General features: G+C 45.3%; 1 protein-coding gene and 1 non-coding gene across 4 annotated transcripts in view; both read right to left on the bottom strand.

The window, feature by feature from the left end:
* The window catches only part of DTD1 (D-aminoacyl-tRNA deacylase 1), a 231,145-nt gene extending 212,654 nt beyond the window's left edge, over positions 1-18,491 (bottom strand). For all 3 annotated transcript variants that reach the window (XR_008629346.1, XR_008629347.1, XM_055133344.1), the window contains exons 1-3: positions 18,332-18,491; positions 8,112-8,202; positions 4,337-4,572 (exon numbers count right to left, since the gene is read on the bottom strand). Coding sequence is in view for 1 of the 3 variants with exons in the window: in XM_055133344.1 (XP_054989319.1) it covers positions 4,337-4,572; positions 8,112-8,202; positions 18,332-18,374 (370 nt within the window). In the remaining 2 variants the exon portion in view is untranslated. The remainder of the gene's footprint in view (positions 1-4,336; positions 4,573-8,111; positions 8,203-18,331) is intronic.
* Positions 7,180-7,320, bottom strand: LOC129404061 (small Cajal body-specific RNA 11). The gene has a single exon (XR_008629659.1). It is a non-coding gene; the product is annotated as a small Cajal body-specific RNA 11 (non-coding RNA).
* Positions 18,492-21,889: the final 3,398 nt, after the last annotated feature.

Genomic DNA, 21,889 nt, shown 5'->3' with positions numbered 1-21,889 from the left:
CATCATAACACTTACTCTCCCTCCCAGGAGAGATTCCTGAGCATAGAAAGCCAGGAGTAGGGGCTGGAGCAATAGCACAGCGGGTAGGGTGTTTGCCTTGCACTCGGCCGACCCAGGTTCGATTCCCAGCATCCCATATGGTCCCCTGAGCACCGCCAGGGGTGATTCCTGAGTGCAGAGCCAGGAGTAACCCCTGTGCATCGCCGGGTGTGACCCAAAAAGAAAAAAAAAAAAGAAAGAAAGCCAGGAGTAAAACCCCAGCATCACTGGTGTGACCCAAAAACAAAACAAAAATATTGACCTAGATGGTATTGACCCAGATGGTCAATAGTGGATGAGGGCTCCTGCTCTCCCATCCGCACCAACACTGACTGTTTCCCCGTCTTGTTAATAAATCCCATTTTCACTGACAAAATATCATTGTTGTCTTGATTTGCATTTCTCTGATAACAAGTGATGATGAACACTTTTTCATATGCCCACTGGCCAACAATATTTTTGGGAAAAATATTTATTTCCTCCCCATTTTTTTGGTGGGGTTACTGGTGCCCGCTCGAGTAAATCGATGAACAACGAGATGAGAGTGATACAATGATATTTTTTTTATTATTGAGCTATGTGAGTGCTTTATAGATTTTGGAAAGTATCCCTTTATCTGACACATTGTGTGCAAATATTTTCTCCCATTCATTATAGAGTATCTCTTTATTTTAATCCAATTTTTTTTTGCCTTGCTATGCCTTGCAAAATCTTTCTAGATTGATAGTCACATCTATCTATTTCTGCTTATGTTGTCTTTTTCCCCTAGTATTAAATCACTGAAGATACCTCTAAAGAAAAAAGTGTTTTCTATTCTATCAGGACCCAAGTAAAGTGTGAAACTTTAAGGCAGGAATGTTCCAGTCACACAGAATTCATTATCCTTGTGGCAAACACTTCACACGAGCAAAAAGAAAATTAAATGAAAGGAAAGATCAAAGAGAGGTAATCTTACTCATCTAAACTAGAGCAGTTTATGATCTGACAATCCTCAAGGTAAGGTTCTGCCTGAAATTAAAAACATGTAAAAATTATACTACTGAACGGTGAAAATAGGTCCAGAAAGAAAGATGTCTGAGGAAACAGAGAAACAGTACAATAGGAAGGGACCTGCCTTGCAGACAGCCAACCTAGATTCGATTCCCAGCACCCTACATGATCCCCCAAGCCCTACCAGGAATGATCCCTGAGCACAGAGCCAGATATAAACTCTCAGCATTGTTGGGTGTGGCCAAAAATCTAAAGAAAGTAAAAAGAAAATGAGAGACATCTGGTTTTGTTCATTTTAGAGAAAAATTAATTACGGGACACACTACAAAATTAACTATTAACAAGTATTAGATATTTATAAAAAAGTACAATGGTAGCAAAAGGAAGTGCAGTTAGATATAAAAAGAGATCTACACTTAGCTGGATCCCACAGAGAGGTGCAATACCAGAGGCTATCTATTCTCTTCTAAAAATATCTAAAGGGGGGCTGTAAAAAATACAAAAGTGGGGCTGGAGAGATAGCACAGCGGGTAGGGCATTTGCCTTGCACGCGGCCGGCCCGGGTTCAAATCCCAGCATCCCATGTGGTCCCCTGAGCACGGCCAGGGGTGGTTCCTGAGTGCAGAGCCAGGAGTAACCCCTGTGCATCGCCAGGTGTGACCCAAAAAGCAAAAAAAAAAAAAAAAAAAAATACAAAAGTGCGCACAGAAGGGGTGATGTGATGTGTGGTGTTCGCAGGCTCTCCCCTCTCCCCCCACCCTCTCTCTCTCTCGCCATTCGTGTTCAGTGCTCTCGAGCCGCTGTGTATGTACCGGATCGGGATGGCTCCTCCCTGTGCTCTGCTTCTGTGTGTGCTGCTGTGCTCTCTTCTGTCTATCTCTGTCTCTATCTCTGTCGACTCTCCTCTGGTCTCTTCCGATTTCTTTTCTTCTGATCTCTCTCCGGAGCCCTTCTGCTTCAGTCTCTGGAGCCCCACTCGCTCACTTCTGACTCTGACTCTCACTCTGATTCTCACTTGCTTTGTGCTTTCTTTCCCCTGCTTCTGGCTCCGATGACTCCGATTCTCTTTCACTCTGTGCTCTGCTTCTGTGTCTTCTCTCTGCTTCTGTGCTCTGCTTCTGTGTCTTCTCTCCCCATTTCTGTGCTCTGCTTCTCTGACTTCTCCCTGCTTCTGTGTCTTCTCTCTCTACTTCTCTTATAGTCTTAGTTTATATAATCACATAGGTGGGTTGAACATTAACAATTCAACAAAGAGGGGTAAAACCACTCCTCCAGGAGATTAACAAAATCTCATCTAAGGAGATTACTCTGGATTACTAGGAGATCTGCTTAAGGGCAGGATGCCATCCAGGGTGTGTCACTTTCTTCTTTCTTCAGCTAGTAATCCACTCAAATAGTTATTTTTACTTCTAATATTTCCAGCATCATTCTGTATGAGCACAGTAAGAGATATATCAAACTTAAAAGTTTGGTTCTCCCTAATGACATTTCACTATAATTTCTAGACCACAGTCCTCAGGTCATATTAGTCTTCCTAACCCCAGCAGGGTCCTAGTCTCATCGTTACTTCTGGATTATGACAGCATTTGTCTATGACCATGCTCTCAACTTAAAGTTGAGTATTGTGGCGCTTTGGCCTGGTCCATTTCAATGCCAGGGTAGCTCACAGCTTGCCCTGGGTCCATTTCATCCCTTGTCAGGACCTTGCTTTTCAGGTGCTAGGAACTAAGGGCAACTGAGTTGAGAAAGCAGATGCCCAGGAGTAAGTATTAGTAGAGTCAATCAACTCCCAAGTTACAAAGCATAATATTAACTGTCTTCCTGTCTCCATATGACACTGCTTTAAGGCAAACGAGGTTCCCTGCGGCAAGGATGAAAGGATAAACCCAATGTTATCCTACAAGGGCCCAAGGGTTCTGCACTCTAGTGCCTAGGGCTCAGTCCTGGACTGAACCACATGGTCCCCTGAGCACTGAGGAAGGAAGAGTCCCCAGGTACCACTCAAAAATTTAATAAATTGTTAATTTATTAATAAAAAATAGTAAGTAAATATTCTGCTGTAACAGGCAATATATGATGGTAAGTGCAATTTAAACTCCAAAACATGAACACAGTAGAAATAAATGGCCATCCTAAAAGGACTCCAAATTTCAGATTCATATTTCTATGACAAACTAGGGCAACTATTCTACAGCATTTTCTAAGCTAAATCTGGATTAGTAAAACTAGGCATTTTCAACACTAAGTAGGTAAATTAAGACCTAACGCTACAGATCCAGTATGGAAACTGCTAGCCATGTATGTTACTAGGCACTTGAGTATGGTTAGTTTGAATTGAAATAAATGTGTTGTGAGTATGTTTAGAGATTTACTTTTTTTTTTTTTGAGATTTACTATTTTGAAAAATGTAAAATCTGAATATTTTAGATATACTAGATTAAATTAAGATCCACTTTCAAAGTTTATTTAACAGGACTGGATATGTGGCTCAGTGGTGCAACAATTGCCTGGTCCAGGGTTCAATCCCCAGGACCAAGCAAACAACATTCAATGTACTTGTTTCATTTTCCTTTTTTTTCTTATTATGGCTTCCAGAAATTTTAAGTGCTCTAATTTGTGACTTGCAACATACTTTTGCTGGCCAGCATAAACATCCCAATTAAAACCAACAGTGAGGGGGCTGGAGTGATAGCATAGCAGGTAGAGTGTTTGCCTTGCACGCGGCCGCGGCCAACCCGGGTTTGATTCCCAGCATCGCATATGGTCCCCTATGAGCACTGCCAGGAGTGATTTCTGAGTGCAAAGCCAGGACTAACCCCTGAGCATCACCGGGTGTGACCCAAAAAGAAAAAGAAAAAAAAACAGACGCTGAGACAGTTTGAGATAAAACACAGTGTTGCTTTTATGCAGCTAAATATATACAAATATAAGCAGAAGAATAAGGAATTCAAAGTAAATGGTATTGATGGAGCATTTAGAATGTTCAAGGGCAGTAGCAGTGGTTACTATACTGTTGTAAGTAAAGGATATGTTGCAACTGCAGATTCCCACCCCTCACCACACCATTATATCTCCAAGACTCCTCCTCTCCCACATGGGTCTACCTTTTTGGGCTTTGTTTTGTTCTAGGGGATAAGAAGAGTGTGAAGGAGCCTTGGGCCATGTGCTATTCTTGGCTCTGTGTTCAGGAATGACCTTTAGTGGTGCTAGAGGGACCATACATGGTACTAGGGACTGAAGTGGGATCAGCGGCACACAGGTGAGCAAGCACCTTAATCCCTGTGCTATCTGCCCCATTCCTACCTACCTTTGATGAGCTCTGGCTTGTACGTCTTCCGCAGCTGCTCCAAGAAGCTGTTGTAGAAGCTCTCCGCCTGCTCTGTGGGCATTGCCAAGTGGAAGTCAGGCTTGTTCCCCTTGAGGACACATTGCAAGGTGAACTGGCTAACACACAGCACCTCATACTGTTTGTCCATCACACTCTTCGACCAGTGTTTTCCACTCTCATCCTCAAATACACGCAGGTTTAAAATCTTTCGGACCCTATGAGTGAAAAATAACAGTGAAAGCTACCTGAAGAATTACAAGTGCCCTGCTCATAAGGCATTTTCCTTCCACAAAGCCAATGTGGTTCAATTCCCAGCACCTTATATGGTCCCCCGAGAACTGCCAGGAGTGATTCCTGAAAGCAGAGTCAGGAATAAGCCCTGAGGACAGCCATGCATGGCCAACACACACACATACGAATTGTTGGTGTCCTGAAACTCAGTACCCACCAATGTTATTGGCATTCTGCCAAATAAAAGCTAAAACCATCACTTATAGGAGGCATATCCTTCAGCAAGTTCCATATTCACTGGATAGCTTCCTTATGTGTACTATGGGGTAAGTAATAATGCTATTCCAGAGTGTTGTGTGCGAGTTCCTTCTTTTTCTTCTGTCAGTCCCTCCAATTCCGCAACTGCTAGAGGAAAATGGAGCTCCAACAGAACCACTCATTAACTGCCCTTTTGGTGCTATGTTAAAACATAGGTCTCATTTGAACTTTTCTAGACTCTATATTTACAATGATATAAATTGTATCCTTTTTGTATTCAGCTACTCAAAATGATCTTAGGAGAAGCCAGAGAGATGTTCAGAGGTTAAAGTACATGTCTGCCATGCAGTTAACCCCCAGTTCAATCCACAGTAACATATGGTGCCCCAAGCATGGCCAGGTATGATCTGAGGATCCCCAAGCTCTACAGGTGTGATCATGGAGGCCCCAGAGTATGCCATGGTGACCCATATGGTCCCTGATACCACAGGACCCAAAGCAACACTATATGCTCAGGCCCTCACACTGAGCTGTCCAGGCCCATTGTCCTGAATTGTCAGGATGAGATCCCACACCTCATAAGCATCACATCCTCCACCAAATGAAGATCTGAGGAAATAAACTACAATTTGACAACTAAGCCACATGCTCCTTAAGAATCAGAAGGGCACACTCCCTGTACATGTGGCTGATTAAGGACTTCCTCGGCAAGAAAGAGGACCAGGTAACATGAATATGGTCAGATTTGAGAAATATGACAAAGAATTATCTGTACAAAAATTCAAATTTTGGAGCCAGACAGATAGTACAGTGGGCGGGGCCTTGCACAGAGCCCAATGGTTCCAATCCCAGCACTGTAGATGGTGCCCTGTGCCGCACTGAGTGATCCCGAGAGCAGAGCCAGTAATCTGAGTAGACAACAGCAAGGACAGTTGGGTGTCACTCCAAAACTAAACAAAAACTGAAACTGCACCACTTGAAAGCCACTTTTTTGAATGATGCTAGAAACATATTCAAGCACATTACATGGAGTAATTGACTAACTAAATGGACACCCTATGTGGTGGGCTCTTCCCATACCTTTGCTTTATGTGAAGTCACGCCTCTAGATCTCCTAAACTATTACATTCAGAGCCCCTTTTTCAATTATCACACAACTCATCTGACTCTGAGTAGACAGAAAATTTCTGGTAAATCACACCAGGCCAGAGAAATAGCTCAAAGGACTGGCGCACACACCTGGCATATGCAATACCCCGGGTTCGATCCCTAGCACCACATGGCTCTCGAACACCAGCAGGTTTAGTCCCAAAGTCCCTCAGCATCTCTAGGATAGAACCCTGAAAGCAAGCACACTAATAAAACATCATCATCCTGAACTGAGTATGGGCAGTCCCACTGCTCACCAATGCACTGGCAGGAGCTAGGTTTCAAGTCTGATTTTTAATCTAACACAAAAGGAACAACTGGGCACAGTTATACCCAAGAAGCAGAACAAACAGATCCAAGCACAGGATATGGATGTGCAACGTGGTGCTGGCAAGAGGGCTGAATACAAGGAGAGGCAACTGCCAGAACCTAAGAGAGTCAGTTGGACAACAAAAACACAATCCCCTCTCTTTGCCAATGAACAGTGCCAGCCTTCTGGTAAGGCAGCCTGGGTTCGAGTTCAGATTCAGGGTTTGTGTGTGTGTGTGTGTGCATCAACTCAGAAAATCAGGGGATTTTTAAATTTTATTTTTATAAGGTTGTTCACAATAATTGATTACATTCAATATTTCAACACCAATCCCACCACCATTACACCTTCCCGCCTCCATTATTTGGATGTGTCCCACCACACTCAAGCCTGCCCCCCAGGCAGATGCAAGATAATTTATTTTGTATTGCTTGTTATGAATAGTATAAAATGTCTGTAAAGGTCTATCTCACAGTGATTCAACAAAAAGCAAAAAAAAAATAATAATAATAATAATATGAGACGTCAGCCATGCGCTCCTGGATTTGTAAAAATTAATATAACTGGGGTCCAAAGCCATCCCTGTAGCGAGCTCCTTGGTTCCAAGATTCATTTGTGAATCTCTGGATCATGACCTTTAACACGCTTGAATGGTACCCGGAGGCATTTCATGGGCATGATAGTCAGTGCCCCGGAGGGCGGGGAGATGGAAAGGGACAGCTCAGTCCCAACCCCATGAGGCCTGGCGTTTTCAGTCACTGGTCCCATATGGCTGGTTTTTTAAGTGGATTTATTCTCTGGCACGGGCCCAGGACAGGCCTGTGAAGATCTGCCGTGAGGGTGGCGGCAATTAGGAGAACCAGTTTTTTTCTTAACTGTCCTCTCATGCCTTTAAGAGTCAGCCATAGGCTCAGAACAACTCTCCTATACATAGAGAGAGAGAGTGTTGTGTACTCCACCAAACTTCACTGTTGGAGCTATGCACAATGGGCAGGCAAAGCATGGGACAAAGCTATCAGAAACCAAATTCAACTTGAGTACCAGACCCTGTGTGTACGATGAACAACTTGGAGGTTTTAAAATGTGTGAGTCCTGCACAGGTTATAATTGCTCAAATTTAAAAAAACAGGTGAAGAAATGCTTGGGTTTTGCATTTACAGAATGGTTGGCAGATAAAAGCAAAATGGGACAGAGGTTGTCTGCTCCTGTTCTGCTGACATTGTTGGTGATTTGTAACAAATCTCTCTGCCTTGGCCTCCTTCGATATGGGCCAAGGAGATGGCTCAAAGAGCTGGAGTTCATGCTTTGTATGCAAGAGTCCTGGGTTCAATCCCTGACACTGCACAGTCCCCAGAAACACTCTGGGAATAAATACCTAAGCACCAAATCAGGAGCAACCCCTGAGCACTACTCTGTATGGCATGAAAACTAAAACCCCAAAAAGTATTTACTTTAAAGTAAGCATAAAGGTAACCAAACTATATTAAATACAACATACGTAAAAGTGACATGTTCTCTATGGAGACACAAAATACTATGGAAGTTCCCAGAATGGATATACTGATAAAACAAACATAGAAAGAACCAACACATATACCAATCAAATAGCAATAACTCAGATGTGTGCATCTTGGACCACAGTGATATTACAGAGGGCTGGCGAGCATGTGCTGGATGTGGAGGCCCAGGTTCAATGATCACACTACTGTAAGTGGCCCCACACATTATCCCAGGAGCACACCCCCTGGCACCACTGGGTATGGCCCTCCCCAACCAAAAAAAAAAAAAAAGAAATCTGCATCTTACATGTGTTCCAGCTCCTTCTGTGTATCTTCCAGAGAAATACCCAGTAACACACAAATGCCCTGTCCAATGGCACTTATCTGCTCACCGGCAACTAAAGAGGAAACAAAAGAGAGAAAGAAGATTCAAAACCAAAAGGCTCCTGAAGCATCTTAAGTAACCGTAAAGTTTAGGCATCACACACTTCTTATAACTTCTTTGGCAGTCAGTAAGTATTCAAAAATAAAACGAGTTACATAAACGGAGAATCAGAATTAATGTTTATTGTTTTGTTTCATGGACATGCCCAGCTTGTTCAGGGCCAGTCCTGGCAGCACTATATATGGAGTGCTGGGGCACCTTCCCCACTATACTCTCTCTCCAGCTCTTTAACGTCCATTCTGATTTTGTACCTGGAATGAGTGAGTCACAAAGTGAACAACCAGGGGCTGAAGTAATAGTACAGTGGATAGGGTGTTAGCCTTGCACACGGCCAACCTGGGTTCGATCCCTGGCATCCTATATGGTCCCCCAACTACCACCAGAAATAATTCCTGAGTCCAGAGCCAGGAGTAACCCTTGAGCATTGTTGGGTGTGACCCAAAAAAGAAAAAAAAAAAAAAAGTGAACAACCCGTAAAACAAGATTTTAGGGCCATATTTTTATCTGTGTTACCTTGATTAAGATGCCTGAAACTTCCTATAAGCAAGTGTATCCATCTGTTAAAAACTAAGTACTTGTTTTCTCCCAGCGAATTCAGTTCACCTATAGTAATTCTCAGAAAATCAATACCTGTTTTTACTGGAAATCTGATAACACAATAGACAGCATAAAAGGGACACATTTATGCCATAAAAGCAAAGAAATTATGTTTCTATTTTATCACAGAGAAGCAAAATATACATAAAAACCACCATTTATATATCAAGTTTTAAATTGCCAACTTCTAATTCCCAGCTTAGCAAAGTCTAAGTCAATGTTTGCCAAATCTAGGGACTTTTTTGGTGGGAGGACATGAGTTTTAAAGTGTTTTTAACTTATTGAGAATAACTATTTTCATCAATATTAAATTAAAACATCACTGTCATCCCGTTGCTCATCGAGTTGTTCGAGCGGGCACCAGTAACATCTCTCAATGTAAGACTTATTGTTACTGTTTTTGGCATATCCAATACGCCACGGGTAGCTTGCCAGGCTTGGCCTCGAGGGCACAATACTCTCGTTAGCTTGCCAGGCTCTCCGGGAGGGGCGGAGGAATCGAACACGGGTTGGGTGCGTGAAAGGCGAATGCCCTACCACTGTGCTATCGCTCCAGTCCTAAATTAAAACATATTAACATTTATAATTATAAATTGTAGCACTGTAGCACTGTCATCCCGCTGTTCATCAATTTGCTCAAGCAGGCACCAATAACATCTCCATTGTGAGACTTATTACTGTTTTTGGGATATCGAATACACCACGGGTAGCTTGCCAGGCTCTGCCATGCAGGAGGGATACTCTCTGTAGCTTCCCGGGCTCTCCGAGGAGGATGAAGGAATCGAACCTGGGTGGGCCGCATGCAAGGCTAACACCCTATCCGCTGTGCTGTTGCTCCAGTCCTATAAATTATAGCATAATCAATAACTATAAATGTTAACAAATGTAATATTTATCATGTTTAAATTTATATTAATATTGAATTAAAACATAATATTAATGTTTTAGGTGTGTAATTACTGCACCACACCCACCACCAGAGCTAATATCCTTCTACCGTCCCTCAGCCCCTTCTCTTCTGCTTCACACGTCAACTTTCCAGATCCTTTTGAACCATTCACATACACCACACACACAAAAAACTCTCATCACCTCACACCAGTGAGACTGACACATCAAGATGTGTACAAACACCCAGTGCTGGCAGGGATGGGGGCAGGGACAGAAACCCTCTTCCACTCTTGGTGGCTCAGCCTCAGTGGAAATAGTATGGAGATTCTTCAAATGTTACAAATGAGCTTCCTCGGGGCACAGATGTAGTGGGTGTATCAAATTGACAATCGATTCAAATAAATAATGAAAAGAAGTTAATGCAAATAAATCACAGTATCACTGTCATTCCGTTGTTCATCAAATTGCTCAAGCAGGAGCCAGTGAAGTCTCCATTCATCCCTGTTGTGTGTGCTAGTGTAGTCCGATGGCGTATTAGGGGCTCTTTCAGGGTCAGGGGAATGAGGACCGACCGTCATCGTTACTGTTTTTGACATATCGAGTACACCAGAGGTAGCTTTCCAGGCTCTGCTGTGCAGGCGGGATACTTATATACACACACGTATGTGTGTGCATGTGTTGGAGGAATGAGTGCATGGCTGAATCTATGAGTGAATAAACGTCATCTTGGCAAAATCCTTTGGTGATCAAACTGCTATTGTTTTCCTATTTTGCTTTGTGCATGAGAGAACTAAGGCTCAGGGAGGGCGGAGGACTTGGCCAGTCACGCCTGAGACTCATGGCCAGGTCCCTGTCTCTCCACCAGAGGCTCTGTCTTCCCTGGGCCAGAAGGGCAACAATTCTGCTGCAATCATGGTGAAACACTTCCTGATTTCCTTATTCTTCTATGAAAGCTGGACGCCTTTTACAATTCCCCCAGAGCCGTGTTTGTCCTGCCGTGGCTCTGCCTTCCCTGGATTTGTTCTTTTTTTTTAATTTTTTGGCTTTTTGGGTCACACCTGGTAATGCTCAGAGGTTAATCTTGGGGATGGTAGATACAAGGGCCAGGGGGACTGCCCATAGCTGGAAGACTGTTTCATGAGTGGAGGGGAAAAGGCAGATGGAATAGAGAAGGGGTCACTAAGAAAATGATGGCTGGAGGAACCAGTTGGGATGGGAGATGCATGCTGACAGTAGATAATGGACCAAAAATGATTACCTCTTAGTGTCTGTGTTGCAAGCTATAATGCCCAAAAGTAGAGATAGAGTATGGGGAATATTGTCTGCCATAGAGGCAGGGGGAGGGTGGGAAAGGGAGGTATACCTGGGATACTGGTGGTGGGGAATGTGCACTGGTGGAGGGATGGGTGTTTGATCATTGTGAGATTGTAACCCAAACATGAAAGCTTGTAACTATCTCACGGTGGTTCAATAAAATTTAAAAAGTTAAAAATAAATAAATAAATAAATAAATAAATAAAAGGTTAACCTAGGGTCTGCACTCAGGAATTACTCCTGGAGGTGCTCGGGGGACCATATGAGATGCTGGGGCTCGATACTTGGTCAGCTGTGTGCAAGGCAAACGCCTTACCCACTGTGCTATTGCTCCGGCCCCTGACCTGGATTTTTCTTACAATGATTTTCTGGACACATCTCCTGTTGACAGTAATGACTTTTCTCTTCCTAAGATGGCATGCTGGGAAGCAGTGTGCCATGGTGGTTATGAACTCTCACTTTGAAGAAAGAGCTGGTGTCAAATCCCAGCCTTCGTAAAGAATTATTCAGACCTAGGGCAAGTCACCTTACTTCTCAGTGCCTCAATTTTCTCACTGAATGGGAATAACTCTAGCATTTAATTTATGGAGTTGTTGTATAGACTGAATAAAATAGTGCATGTGAACTACATGGCACAAGTACTCAGAATAAAATAGTATTCTGAAAGTCTTCATGAACAATGGTTTGGAAACCATTGCCAGCATCTCAGGGGCTGCTCCCAGAGATGGTGGGAAGAATCACAAGGTGACAGATTTCAAACCCAGGGCTTCTGTATGAAAGCTCCAGTCCTCTGGCCCCTTTCTTCATACACAATGGAAGAGGGCAGAGAAGATGGTTTGATTGCTTGGTATCTGCCAATCCAGTATCAAAGATTTTTCGACAGTCTTTTGTTTCATCTTCATGATGGCTCTGTGAAGGAGCATTATTCTCTTCTTCGCCAAAAGGAGGAAACTGGCTGAAGACACTCCACCATACAACTGGTAAGGACTCCAAAGTTCATTTTCATTCCATGACTTCATGATGCCCCTGGTTATCTATTTGCCATTGAGCTTTGATAAGCTGTATCTTGTGTGTACTTTTTTCCAATGTATGATTTCCCTACTGGAGTTTAATTATACTTTGTCAAGCAAATGCATGTATTTAAATCCATAAATCTTGTCTCTCACAAAACATACGATTTCTTGAATTGGCAGATATTTTTCATCTCATCAGACGTAAGAAAACATGGGGGCTAGACAGAGATCAAAGGGCTGGGGTCCATGCTGTGCATGCAGGAGACCAGGCTTGATCCCTGCAAGCACCATTACAAGTTAAACCCCGCCCCCCTCAAGAAAATACAAAAACAATAACAAGATTTGGGGCAGGAGAGATAGTACAGGGATTGAGGCACTTACTTTTCATGCAGCTAACCTGGCTTTAAATCTCCACACCACATCTGATCCTTGTGTGTACTGCCAGGAATAACCCGCTAAGGACAGCCCTAACTAACTCGCCTGCCCAGAACTTTGATTTAAAATTTGGTGGCACGCCGGCTGATGACGGGAAATAATCATCCTTTTCGGTTTTTTTCCCTTTGTCAGACAGCGTGGCGATTACTAAACAGGCGTGAACTCGGTGGCGCGGGGCAAGGGGGAAAAAGAAAAGTTATGTAACAAACAGCAGGACTTAATATTTCTATATTCTTAGCAATGGAGAACTATCTAATGCCTCATTGGCAATAGGACTGTCTTTTTCTTTTTGGGGGGAAACCCCAGCAACGGTAGTGAGTTGTGTGTTGAAACATGGAATGTAATCGAGATAAGCATAAATGAAGTGAAACTTATCACATACAAGGGTGGGGACTAGGGAGGTGGGAGGGGGCGGCAGATATACTGGGGGGGTTGGTGATGGAAGATGGGCACTGGTGAAGGGAAGGGTGTTTGAATATTGTATAACTGACATAATCCTGTGAACTTTGTAACCCTCCACTTGGTGATTCAATAAAAAAAAAAATAATAAAAAATAAATAAAATAAAATAAAATTTGGTGGCAATCCCAGAACGGATGACTGGTTGAGGAAACTTTGGTACATCTATACAATGGAATACTATGCAGCTGTTAGAAAAAAGGAGGTCAAGAATTTTGTAGTTAAGTGGATGGGCATGAAAAGTTTCATGCTGAGTGAAATGAGTCAGACAGAGAGAGACAGACATAGAAAGATTGCACTCATCTATGGTATATAGAATAACAGAGTGGGAGACTAACACCCAAGAACTGTAGAAATAAGTACCAGGAGGTTGACTCCATGGCTTGGAGGCTGGCCTCACGTTCTGGGGAAAGGGCAACTCAGAGAAGCGATCACCAACTATATTGTATTCGAAGGCCATGTGGGGGAAGGGAGTTGCGGGCTGAATGAGGGCTAGAGACTGCGCACAGCGGCCACTCAACACCTTTATTGCGGGGCCGTAGAAGCTAAATAGAGAGAACAGAAGGGAATGCCCTGCCACAGTGGCAGGGTGGGGTGGGGGGGAGATGGGATTGGGGAGGGTGGGAGGGACGCTGGGTTTACAGGTGGTGGAGAATGGGCACTGGTGAAGGGATGGGTTCCCGAACTTTGTATGAGGGAAGTATAAGCACAAAAGTGTATAAATCTGTAACTGTACCCTCACGGTGATTCTCTAATTAAAAATAAATAAATTAGCCCTTTGGATCCGGCTGCGGAGCGAGCATGATGGAAGAGCCCAAGGGAGCGCCCTTGGACTCCAGGCAGCCCACTGAACTAATTCCGGCATGGGACCAGAGACCCCACAGTGCGCTGAAACAGTGGGAACCGGGCATCCCCCAATTCTTTTAACCTGTCTCTCTCTCTCAACTCCTCCCTCCTGAGCACAGCGCAGGATCCGCGGTTTTCCTGACCGCAAAATGGAGCCGGCGATCCAGCTGAAACAGGACGCTTTCGCGCGCTTGCGGGAGACCCCAGGGGGCGGGGGCGGCGACCCCCGCCCACCGCAGATAGATATTTAAACCCACCTCCCCCACGTGTGCTTCCCTTTGGATCCGGCTGCGGAGCGAGCATGATGGAAGAGCCCAAGGGAGCGCCCTTGGACTCCAGGCAGCCCACTGAACTAATTCCGGCATGGGACCAGAGACCCCACGGTGCGCTGAAACAGTGGGAACCGGGCATCCCCCAATTCTTTTAACCTGTCTCTCTCTCTCAACTCCTCCCTCCTGAACACAGCGCAGGACTTCTCCATCTTATGAGCACCATAAAAGGGTAAAAGTTTGTAGTGATGTTATTTCTGGTTGTACTTTCCCTGGACTTTATACAGAAACCCAAGACCTAATGTCATCTTAGCATCAGCAATATGTAATATGTCCCTTTTTAATGGGTCGGACTTTTGTGGGAGATCCTAACAAGAATAGTAAGTCTGTTGCTGAAATATTGAAGGCAATCAAAACGGTAGCCATCTCTCTAGACTAAACTAAGCTATATCCCCACGCCAGCTGAGAAGAAATTTTCTTCTTTCTCGGGAAGAAACGCGGCGTGTCGTCAACTACAGTGTGATGTCCATTAAGCAAACAGACCTGGTGGCGTGGGAATGGGATATAAGGGGAAAAATTATGTACATGGAACAGTGGGACGCTGGTGGAATCTCGAGCCGGAGCCGATACCAGCGCAAGACCTTCGGTTCCAGAAACTGCTTGCAGACACTCTACTAGTCTATCAACTAAGCCAGAGCCCCACGTCTGCTGATGACGGGAAATAACCATCCTTTTCGTTTTTTTTTTTTCCCTTGTCAGGCAGCGTGGCGATTACTAAACAGGCGTGAACTCGGTGGCGCGGGGCAAGGGGGAAAAAGAAAAGTTATGTAACAAACAGCGGGACTTAATATCTCTATATTCTTAGTAGTGGAGAACTATCAAATGCCTCCTTGGCAATAGGACTGCTTTTCTTTTTTGGGGGAAACCCCAACAACGGTAGTGAGTTGTGTGTTGAAACATGGAATGTAATCGAGATAAGGCATAAACGAAGTGAAACTTATCAAGTACAAGGGTGGGGACTGGGGAGGTGGGAGGGGGCGGCAGGTATACTGGGGGGGTTGGTGATGGAAGATGGGCACTGGTGAAGGGAAGGGTGTTTGAGAATTGTATAACCGACATAATCCTGAGAACTATGTAACCCTCCACATGGTGATTCAATAAAATTAAAATAAATAAATAAATAAATAAAAATAAATTAATTAAAAAAAAAAATTTGGTGGCAATGGGGTCAGAAAGATAGTACAGCAGGAAGGGCACTTGCCTTGTATGCAGCTGACCTGGGCTGAATTCCCAGCACTACATATGGTCCCCTGAGCACTCCAGAAGTGATCCCTGTGCACAGAGCTAGGAATAAGCCCTTGAATATTGCGGGTGGTGGGAATATTCATATATTTACATTTTATTTACACAAATATTTATTTATGTAAATAAATACAAAGAAACAAAACTATCTGGCATACTTATCAAGACTTTTATTAGTTATTACTTTTATTAGTTATGGGGCCAGAATAATAGTACAATGGGTAGGGCCTTGCACATGGCCAACCTAGGTTTGAACCCAGTTTCAGATGGTCCTGTAAAACACACCAGGAGTGATCTCTGAGTGCAGAGCCCTAAGAAAAGCTGGGTATGGTCCCAAAACCTAAATAAACAAATCTTTTACTATTACAAGTAAATTAATTTTCATAGCCAAGTGTAACTCAAAAACCAAAAAAAAGAAATCTTTAATTATTACAACTAAATTAATTTCTACAGTAGAAAACTTGAGAATTATCATTTTAGACAAGACTACAGGGAAAGCTTGAAAAATTATTTAGTCACTTTCCAAAATGTTAATCAAAGACATTTTCCCAATTAACGCATTCAAGCCCAACCATTTTCATGATTCTCTCCCCAATCCTGACTTCCATAGAATCCTATTTTATGATTCTATTGGGATTTTTAGTTGCTGTTGCTAAATGATGGAACATGAAAGTTATTGTAATATTCCATCTGTGTAACCAAATGAATATCTGAAATGTTCCATAATAAAGCTTTTCAAGTTAGATTGCAACAATAACCAGGCCACAGCATCAAAATGTGTCGAACTTGAAAAGTGAATCATTCACATAACAAAATACAACTCCTAATATTTCTACTTTATCCCAAACATAAAATAGGAAGTGACACTTTAAAACCCCTGAAATAAAATGCAATTTAAGTACAGCCACTTTTCATGGTGGGCCAAATTTTGAAGGAATCAGGAAATCTTTCACTGCAATTCACTAAAAGGCTTGACTGGGGCTGGACGATAGCACAGCGGGTGGGACGTTTGCCTTGGCAGCCAAGCAGGTTCAATTCCCAGCATCCCATATGGTCCCCTGAGCATTGCTAGGAGTGATTCCTGAGTGCAGAGCCAGGAGTAACTCCTGTGCATTGCCAGGTGTGATCCAAAAAGCAAAAAAGAAAAAAAGAAAAAAGGCTTGATTAACAGAAAGCACTAAAAATCCCATTCTATTAACATCAAATTAATAACATCTTCACATAGTTAACAGTCTTTAGTTAAATTCAGGTGGGTTTGCTTCTAAGAGCACACAACATAAATAGTAAACTAAAATTACTCAAAGTCTAATCAGAGAATCACAGACTACTGTATTTCCAATAATCTAGATCAACAGGATGCAAAGTTCAGGAGAGAAAGGATCAAACTTAAACTCTCACGAGGCCGGAGCATGTCGATCCACATGGTACCTGCCTTACAAGCTCGAGACCCTGGCATGGATGCCCATTACTGCCCCAGAACCCCCAGTGTCATCCCCAGACAAGATCCTCAGCACCCCAACAACCACGTGTGCAACCCATGTCACACCACAACCAAGCACAAAAACTAAACAAACATGTGATGCCCAACGCACGGACACTAGAGAAAGGTGAGGGAAAGGACTCTCTCCTTTACTTACTGGAAATGGCCACATAAACCAAATTATTTTCAAGCCAAAAAAAGTAGTTTCATCCATGACTTTTTGTAGTGAACTTAAAAATTAGCTGAAATATGCTGAAACATGATTAAAATTCAACAAATGGAGGGGCCGGATAGATAGTAGGGAGCGAGTGAGAGTACACCAGGTAAGCGCTTCTCATTCCTGGTTCCAAGCATCCCCAGGAGTGATCTCTGAGCACAAAACCAAGAGTCAGCCCTGAGCAGTCAGGTGTGGCCCCAAAACCAAACTGAAATCGATTGTCAGTATTGTCAGTATCCTATTCCCTCTTACTCCAGAACCATATCCAGGGGCTGGCGCGATAGCACAGCGGGTAGAGCGTTTGCTTGCAAGCGGCCAACCCGGTTGATTCCCGGTTGATTCCCAGCATCCCATATGGTCCCCGAGCACCGCCAGGAGTAATTCCTGAGTGCATCGCCCCAGAAAGCAAACAAAAACAAATACATATCCAAAAACCGTTAAGCTATCAGCACAAAAATCACTAAACAAAGTTGAAAATAATCTTGGGGGTCTGATGTTTCCTCGTGAGACTGCATTGTTTTTAGTGTATAGTTCTGTGGACACATGAACACATTTGGTGTCGGCTGAAAAGTTGGACAACAAGGATACCTAAACTGGGCAGAAACATCATGGCTCTGCCAACACCAGGAGAGAGCAGCTCCCTCCCCGGGGGGTGCGGGGGAGGGCGTGCTCCCTCGGGGTGGGGGGGCGTTCGTGCGGCTCTTGAGCAAAGATGAACCGACCAGCTGTGCCGCTGGCTCCGTGCCCTTAGTGTCGCTATTTTCTCGGCGCGTGTGTTTCAAACGGTTCGGAGTGGCGGGGCCGGCTGCTCCCGGCGGGGGTCGCGGCCCTGGACACCGCAGACCACCGCAGCCCAGCCCCTCACAGCTGCCGCCGGCGGGGCGACCCTACCCGCGACCGGGAAACCCGCCCGTGTCGCGGAAGCCCCGGGCCGGCGACAGCGCGGCGGGCGGCGTCTGCGCGGCACGCGGCAGCGGGTCTGCCCCGGCCCCCCGAGTCCCCGAGCGGCCCTGCGCACCGCCGGAGTGACAACGGGGACCTGACAAAGCGGCCGGGAGCCCGACGGCGCGCCCGGAAACGCTCCTACGCGCCGCTGCGGCCAACCCTCTCGGGAACGCGCCCCGGGTCCGAGCGCGCGGGACACACGAACCCGGGGACGCCGCGGGGCGGACCCCGGGGCCGCGGGGACCCGGCCGGACCCGGACAAAGCCGAGCCCGGGCCAGGGTGGCTCCTCCCGCGCCCGGCCCCGCCCGACTGACCTGTGACGCTGGCCCGGGTGACGCGCTGTACCACGGCCTTCATGGCGGCGACGCGGCGAGCCAGCGCGAGCGCCGCGCCCCTTCCGGCCGCGACCGCCGAGCCGCCCGGAGCCGCGCCCCCTGCGGGGCACTCCCGGAAGCGCGCGCCGCGGCCCGGCCCGACGGCTCAGCAGCCACGCCCAGCCGCGGGGGGGGGGAGGGGTGCCCACGTGCTCCAGCGCGGCCTGGTTCCCCCCCCACCCCCGACCCAGCCAAGCCCGAGGCCACGCTTTCCCCTGACCTGGAAACGTTATTTATGTCCTTCATTACCCACTCTCATCCCCACGCCTCAAAGCCGGTCATCCTAAATTCTCATCTTGTCCTGACCCTCTTCCTGTGTGCCCCTTCTTTTTTTTCCTTTCCTCTGCCCCAGAACCCCAGATTCTTTAGCCTCTTGCTTGGATGACTTCTCAAAAGCCAACTAGAACAGGATGGGCTCCATTTATGTATTACTTGATTTAACAATATTGTGGTAGTACTCTCCTCTCTCTCTTCTCTCTCACGTCTCACTTTTATCTCCTCTCTCTCTCTCTCTCTCTCTCTCTCTCTCTCTCTCTCTCTCTCTCTCTCTCTCTCTCTCTCTCTTGCTTCTCTCTCTCTCTCTCCTTCTCCCTCTCTCTTTGTCTCTCTTTTTGGAAGCAACCCACTCAATCAAATAGTTCTTAGGATTGTTTCTTTATGCCTTCACTTTTTTCTGAAGTCACCCATGTCACATAAAACATACTTTTAATTAAGTTTATTCCGTTACAACTAAAATGTAACACAGTAAAGCAAATTCAGTACATTTATTTGCCTTCTCTTGTTAATACTTATCAGTTTAAGTTACAAACACTGCCAAGGAAGTTTTCCCTAACTGTACTCCAGAAGTGAAGAACAAGGAACTGTCCCTTGGTCAGAAAAGACTATAACAAGTAGGCATCCAGGCATCCTTGTGAAGAAACAAATGAACATCATCTGCTACTTACCTTGTTGTGAGAAGATACAATGTCAGTTTTTGTGGCATTGCTGCCCAAAATATACAATTTGAATGCAATCATTTTAATAATCAGAGAAGCCTAAGTTCAGGAACTTTCTACAAAACAGGATTCTCAAAAATGACAGGGAAAAGAACATGTATGTCCCCAGAATGTAGCTGAGCCGCAGAGCACCCACTTTGCATATGTTTGAGGCGGCACGCTTTTGCCTCCCATTGCCAAGGGGACCCCAGCACTCTGATGTGATCCCTTAGCACCAGCACAATGTGGGACCCTCTTCCCCATCGACAACAGTCAAATGTGTGAGTCCTGGCACTGCAGCAAGAAAAGGAAAGGGAAAGAAAGAGAGAAAGAGAAAGGAAAGGAAGAGGGGAAGAAAGGAAAAAAGAAGGGAGAAAGGGAGGAGGAGGGATAAGGAAGAAGGAATGAAGGGAGGGAGGGAAAGAGAGAGAAAGAGAAAGAGATAAAGAGAATGAAAAACATAAAGAGAAAGGAAAGGGAAACGTCACTGTACTGTCACTGTCATCCCATTGCTCATCAATTTGCTCCAGCGGGCGCCAGTAACGTCTTCATTGTGAAACTTGTTGTTATTGTTTTTGACGTATCAAATAGGCCACGGGGAGCTTGCCAGGCTCTGCCGTGCAGGCGAGATACTCTCGGTAGCTTGTCGGGGTCTCCAAGAGAGGCGGAAGACTCAAAGCCGGGTCGGCCACATGCAAGGCAAATGCCCTACCCACTGCACTATCTCTCCAGCCCAGATAAAGAGAAAGGAAATAAAAAGAAAGAGGAAGGAAGGAGGGAGGAGGGAAGGAAGGAGAAAAAGAGAAAGGAAATAAAGAGAAAGAAAAGGAAGAAGAGAGAAAGAGAATCAGAAGAAAGAGAAGGAAGGAAGGAACCCCCTAGAAATGGTTCAGGGTTCCTAGGGAGGATGCTTTTATTGTTGTTTGTTTGTTTTTGTTTTGGGGGGCACACCTGGCAATGTTTAGGAGTAATTTCTGGCTCTATACTCAGGACTTACTCCTGCAGATGCTCGAGAAACCATATGGGATCTGGGGATCGAACCCATGTCAGTCACTTGCAAGGCAAGCACCCTATCTGCTGTACTCTCTCTCCAAGCCCTCCTAGGGAAATGCTTTTAAAGTGGACTTCTAGCCCACATCCAAAAGAAAAAACACAACCGATGTTGGTGCGGATGTGGGAAGAAAGGGACTCTCCTTCATTGCTGGTGGGAATGCCAACTGGTTCAGCCCTTTGGAAAACACTATGGACGTTTCTCAAAAAAATTAGAAATTGAGCTCCCATTTTCCACCACCAATGGTTCCAGCATCCCTCCCACCACCCCACCCCATCTTCCCCCCACCCCACCCCGCCTCTGTGGCAGTGCATTCCCATACTGGGAAATGAACCCGGGGCCTCTGACAACCAGGGCAATCCAGCTCTTGCAACCATCTCTCCAACTTTCAAACATTGGTATCTCAAGACCATTTTATAGATCTCTGTATATATCTCAAGACTGAAAGGACAACATAGTGGCTAGAGCACTTGCACATGATCATGAGTTCAAATCCCAGGTGTTCCAAGAACCAAATGAGATCCTTGCAGGGAATCAAACTTAGAAAGGTGCCTGTCAAGATGGCAGGCTGTGAGCATGGGGGCGGGGGTCCCGGGAATATTCACGAAGGGAAGCTGACACTGGGGATGGAATCGCTGCTAGGACATGGTATGTCTGAAACACAACTATGGATAACGTTGTAACTCAGGAGGCTTTATTAAAATACAAATTAAAAAATTGTAAATGTGTAAGAACCTCATGCATAACCCCCAGTCATCACCACAACAGCAGGAAAGGGAAGAGGATGGAATAAAAGGATGGAATTATTTACATATTAAATATATAAATAAAAATTTTTTTAATGTTTTTACATTCTTAAAAAAATGCTGAAGAGTGAAGAATCCTGGCCGGCAGGCACTGCAAACTGGAGAATGCTCCAGACCCCAGACCGTGCCAACAACACCGGTGTGCCCCAGACGGAGAAGGTGCAGAGTCCCCGCCTTCTCCAAATGGAATCCCAGCGACACTGAGCTAACATGGCTCCGGTATGTGGGGACCGGGACTATTTCTCCAAAAAGCAGCCGCGAGACCTTTCCTGATTAAAAAAAAAAAAAAAAAAAACCGCTCAGGAATGGCTCCCCTGCCCCTGAGCGGGCCATGACCCCAGAGACACACAAACCAATCTCAGAACCCAGCAGCTGCTGGCAAATATACTCCTCAACTGTGAACTAAGCTACAGCCCCGTGCAGCCCTGGGAGGGAAAGGGTTTTTGTCCCTTGGCCTTTTCCCCTTTGTGGCAGTATGGCGACCGCCACCTTTCAGAGCCAATTGGACAGAGAGGTAGGAGCTTGCAGTGATGGGGTGTGTGGGAAATCTCAAGCTGGGGGGGCAGAACCAGCCCTGCTCCCCACCCAAATGAGACCCCGAGCAGCCCCCACAAACAGCTCCTCTGCTCCTGAACAGCCATGATCCCAGAGTCACACAAACCAATCT

This window comes from Sorex araneus, chromosome 3 (assembly GCF_027595985.1).
Source record: "Sorex araneus isolate mSorAra2 chromosome 3, mSorAra2.pri, whole genome shotgun sequence".
In the NCBI taxonomy this organism is placed as follows: Eukaryota; Metazoa; Chordata; class Mammalia; order Eulipotyphla; family Soricidae; genus Sorex; species Sorex araneus.
Note: the sequence above shows the minus strand (reverse complement) of the source record. Positions and strands in the feature narration are given on the sequence as shown.